The sequence below is a fragment of the Mandrillus leucophaeus genome, unplaced genomic scaffold, assembly GCF_000951045.1.
Source record: "Mandrillus leucophaeus isolate KB7577 unplaced genomic scaffold, Mleu.le_1.0 Scaffold1262, whole genome shotgun sequence".
Classification (NCBI taxonomy): domain Eukaryota; kingdom Metazoa; phylum Chordata; class Mammalia; order Primates; family Cercopithecidae; genus Mandrillus; species Mandrillus leucophaeus.
In genome coordinates this window covers 440,405-445,217 of record NW_012101010.1, presented here as the reverse complement: position 1 = coordinate 445,217, position 4,813 = coordinate 440,405, and the positions used below count along the sequence as shown (strand labels likewise).

The 4,813-nt window shown below is 44.1% G+C and overlaps 2 protein-coding genes across 2 annotated transcripts in view; one reads left to right on the top strand and one right to left on the bottom strand.

Moving 5' to 3' along the window:
• The window catches only part of CWH43 (cell wall biogenesis 43 C-terminal homolog (S. cerevisiae)), a 113,838-nt gene that overhangs the window by 68,947 nt on the left and 40,078 nt on the right, over positions 1-4,813 (bottom strand). Inside the window, exon 8 of the mRNA XM_011972048.1 lies at positions 707-786. Within this exon, the coding sequence (XP_011827438.1) occupies positions 707-786 (80 nt within the window). The remainder of the gene's footprint in view (positions 1-706; positions 787-4,813) is intronic.
• Positions 924-1,624, top strand: LOC105533575 (triosephosphate isomerase-like). The gene is made up of 2 exons (XM_011972047.1): positions 924-942; positions 1,050-1,624. The coding sequence occupies exons 1-2, from the start codon at positions 924-926 to the stop codon at positions 1,622-1,624; spliced, it is 594 nt and encodes a 197-aa protein (XP_011827437.1).

Below are 4,813 nucleotides of genomic sequence, written 5' to 3'. Positions count from 1 at the left end.
AAAAAAAAAAAAAAAAATTAGCCGGGTGCCGTGGCACACTGCCTGTAGTCCCAGCTACTTGGGAGGATGAGGCAAGGGAATCGCTTGAACCTGGGAGGCAGAGGTTGCAGTGAGCCAAGATCGCACCACTGCACTCCAGCCTGGCAGCAGAGTGAGACTCCATCAAAAAAAAACAAAAAAACAAAAACAAAAAAAAGTGTGTAGCACCTACCCCCTCTCTCTCTTGTTCCTGCTCCACCATGTAAGATAATTAGCTCCCTGTATGCCTTTCACCATGATTGCAAGTTTCCTGAGGCCTCCCCAGAAGCTGAGCAGATGCCTCCATGCTTCCTGTACAGTCTGTAGAACCATGGGATAGTTAAAATACTTCCTTATAAATTACCCAGTCTCAAGTATTTCTTTATGGCAGTGCAAGAACAAACTAATACACATAGTTTAGATATGTTAAATCATGAATGGCAGAAATAACTCCATAAAACAAAATCATCAACAATCTGTCCCTAGTATACGGGCCTATCCTATTCCAAGAACCCAACTTCATAAAATAATCCCACTATCTTATCAGTCTGGCACATAAGAGTTTAGAAGATAGAGTCCAGGGCTCTGAAGTCATCAGATCCAGGTTCAATCAGAATGGTAACGTGTACAAATATATGCACATATATATACCATATAAAATTCTATTTCAGGGTTTTTAATTACTTACCACTTTGCCCAACTTTCTCTCATAGGCTTTATGCCGTAGTCCTAACCCCAACAATCCCACACCAACAAGCAGCCACAGAACTAAACAGAAAAAAGAAATGATTATTTTTAAATGAATAAAATAAAATAAAATAAATTTGCTGACACTGACCTTCAGTGCCTCATCTCCAGTGCTGTGGTGCCCTCCAAGAAGTTCTTCATGATGGGGGAACTGGAAGATGAATGGGCGGAAGAAGAGTCTTGGGTAGCTCACTGGCACTGAATGTGACCAAGGTGCCAGTTGACACCGAGGTGGTTTGCTCTTCCCTCCACTGCCTATATCAACTTCACCCAGCAGAAGCTAGATCCCAAGATTGCTGTGCCTGTGCAGAACTGCTACAAAGTGACTAATGGGGCCTTTACTGGGGAGATCAGCCCTGGCAAAATCAAAGACTGCAGAGCCAGATGGGTGGTCCTGGGGCACTCAGAGAGAAGGCATGTCTTTGGGGAGTCAGATGAACAGATTGGGCAGAAAGTGGCCCATGCTCTGGCAGAGTTACTTGGAGTAATCACCTGCATTGGGAAGAAGCTAGATGCAAGGGAAGCTGGCATCACCAAGAAGGTTGTTTTCGAGCAGACAAAGGTCATCGCAGATAAGGTGAAGGACTGGAGCAAGGTCATCCTGGCTTATGAGCCTGTGTGGGACATTGGTACTGGCAAAACTGCAACACCCCAAAAGGCCCAGGAAGTACAAAAGAAGCTCCAAGGATGTCTTAAATCCAACATCTCTGATGTGGTTCAGAGCACCCGTATCACTTATGGAGGCTCTGTGACCAGGGTAACTTGCAAGGAGCTGGCTAGCCAGCCTGACGTGGATGGCTTCCTCCTGGGTGGTGCTTCCCTCAAGCCTGAATTCGTGGATATCAATGCCAAACAATGAGCCCCACCCATTTTCCATACCCTTCCTGCCAAATCAGGGACTAAGCAGCCCAGAAGCCGAGTCATTGCCCCTCCCCTGCACAAGCTTCTGATGGTGTCATCTACCCTCTTTTGTGGCCTCATCCAAACTATACCTTCCTTTACTGTTTATATCTTCACCCTGTAATTGTTGGGACCAGGACAATCCCTTCTCCACTTACTATAATGGTTGGAACTAAATGTCACCAAGGTGGCTTCTCCTTAGCTGAGAGGTGGAAGGGGTGGAATTTGCTCCTGGGTCCCCTAGGCCCTAGTGAGGGCAGGAGATAAAACATCCTCTCCTTTCTTACACTGTGAGGCCAAGATCCTCCCCTCAGAAGCCAGGAATGCTGCCCTATTCCATGGTGCCCACTCCTGTGTGGGTTCTGTATGTGAACCACTCACATGGGAGGGAATAAACACATGGCACTAGGAAAAAATAAAAATACCTAAATCTGTTTTAAAATAACAAGGTTTATAAAATCATTGAATTTATTGGCCAATGATTTTGTGCAAAGGGAAAATGTGTAGTTTTGGGTTAAATTTCATGTGTGACATGTATACATCGACAACTCTTTAAACTCAGGTTTCAAGAATTTTCCCTAAAAATGTTCCAAGGACTATGAGCTTAAAGTAAAAATAAGTCATAAAACATACAAGAAAACAAGTTTCCATGAGCAGGAAACAAAGGAAAAAAACACTCTGCAGAATCAAGCCCACAAAGACAGATGTTGGAACTTTCTGAATCAGAATATAAAACAAGTATGCTTATTATATTTACAAAAATAAAGGAGGGTATTCAAAAGTATGACTAGGGAACATGAGACTAAAATAAACAATCAGAAAATTTTTAAAAGAAATCAAATAGAGTTCTAGAAATAAAAAGATAATTATAATAATTGAAATTAGAAATTCAAAGACAATTGAATTAGACAAGCTGAATAGAGAATTAGTTCAAGGGGCAGCCCAAAACATAGAGGTAAAAAATATGAAAGGCGGGGGCGCGCCCAAGATGGCCAAATAGTAACAGCTCCTGCCTCCAGCTCCCAGTGTGAGCAACACAGAAGACGGGTGATTTCTGCATTTTCAACTGAGGTACCAGGTTCATCTCACTGGGGCATGTCGGACAGTTGGCGCTGGTCCGCAGATGCAGCCCGACCAGTGAGAGCTGAAGCAGGGTGAGGCATCACCTCACCTGGGAAGTGCAAGGGGGAAGTGAATTCCTTTTCCTAGCCAAAGGAAATTGAGACACACAACACCTGGAAAATTGGGTAACTCCCACCCTAATACTGTGCTTTACCAAGGGTCTTAGCAAATGGCACACCAGGAGATTACATCCCACACCTGGCCCAGAGGGTCCCACCTCACAGAGCCTCCCTCATTGCTAGCACAGCAGTCTGAGATCTAACTGCAAGACGGCAGTGAGACTGGGGGAGGGGCGCCCACTATTGCTGAGGCTTAAGTAGGTAAACAAAGCCGCCAGGAAGCTCCAATTGGGTGGAGCACACCACAGCTCAAGGAGGCCAGCCCGCCTCTGTAGACTCCTCCTCTGGGGATAGGGCATAGCTAAACAAAAAGCAGCAGAAACCTTAGCAGAGGTAAATGCCCCTGTCTGACAGCTTTGAAGAAAGCAGTGGATCTCCCAGCACAGAGGTTGAGATCTGAGAACAGACAGACTGCCTGCTCAAGGGGGTCCCTGAACCCTGAGTAGCCTAACTGGGAGACATCCCCCACTAGGTGCAGATTGACACCTCACACCTCACACGGTGGGGTTCACCCCTGAGACGAAGCTTCCCGAGCAAAAATCAGACAGCAACACTCACTGTTCAGCAATATTCTATTTTCTGCAGCCTCCACTGCTGATACCCAGGCAAACAGGGTCTGGACTGGACCTCAAGCGAACTCCAACAGACATACAGCTGAGGGACCTGACTGTTAGAAGGAAAACTAACAAACAGAAAGGACACCCACACCAAAACCCCATCAGTATGTCACCATGATCAAAGACCAAAGGCAGATAAAACCACAAAGATGGGGAAAAAGCAGTGCAGAAAAGCTGGAAATTCAAAAAATCAAAGCACATCTCCCCCTCCAAAGGAACACAGCTCATCACCAGCAACGGAACAAAGCTGGATGGAGAATGACTTTGACGAGTTGAGAGAAGAAGGCTTCACTCAATCAAACTTCTCAGAGCTAAAGAAGGAATGATGTAACCAGATGTAACCAGAAACTAAAAACCTTGAAAAAGGAATGGATGAATGGATAACTAGAATAATCAATGCAAAGAAGACCTTAAAAGAACTGATAGAGGTGAAAACCATAACACGAGAACTACGTGACAAATGCACAAACTTCACTAACCAACTCGATCAACTGGAAGAAAGAGTATTGGTGGTTGAAGACCAAATGAATGAAATGAAGCCAGAGGAGAAGTGTAGAGAAAAAAGAGTAAAAAGAAATGAACAAATTCTCCAAGAAATATGGGATTATGTGAAAAGACCAAATCTACGTCTGATTGGTATGCCTGAAAGTGACAGGGAAAATGGAACCAAGTTGGAAAACACTCTGCAGGATATCATCCAGGAGAACTTCCCCAACCTAGTAAGGCAGGCCAACATTCAAATTCAAGAAATACAGAGAATGCCACAAAGATACTCCTTGAGAAGAGCAACTCCAAGACACATAATTGTCACATTCACCAAAGTTGAAATGAAGGAAAAAATGTTAAGGGCATCCAGAGAGAAAGGTCAGGTTACACACAAAGGGAAGCCCATCAGACTAACAGCAGACCTCATGGCAGAAACTCTCCAAGCCAGAAGAGAGTGTGGGCCTATATTCAACATTCTTAAAGGAAAGAATGTTCACCCCAGAATTTCATATCCAGCCAAACTAAGTTTCACAAGTGAAGGAGAAATAAAATGCTTTACAGACAAGCAAATGCTTAGAGATTTTGTCACCACCAGGCCTGTCCTACAAGAGATCCTGAAGGAAGTACTAAACATGGAAAGGAACAACAGGTACCAGCCATTGCAAACACATGTCGAAACGTAAAGTCCATTAAAGCTAGGAAGAAACTGCATCAACTAGTGAGCAAAATAACCAGCTAATATCATAACGACAGGATCAAGTTCACACATAACAATATTAACCTTAAATGTAAATGGACTAAATG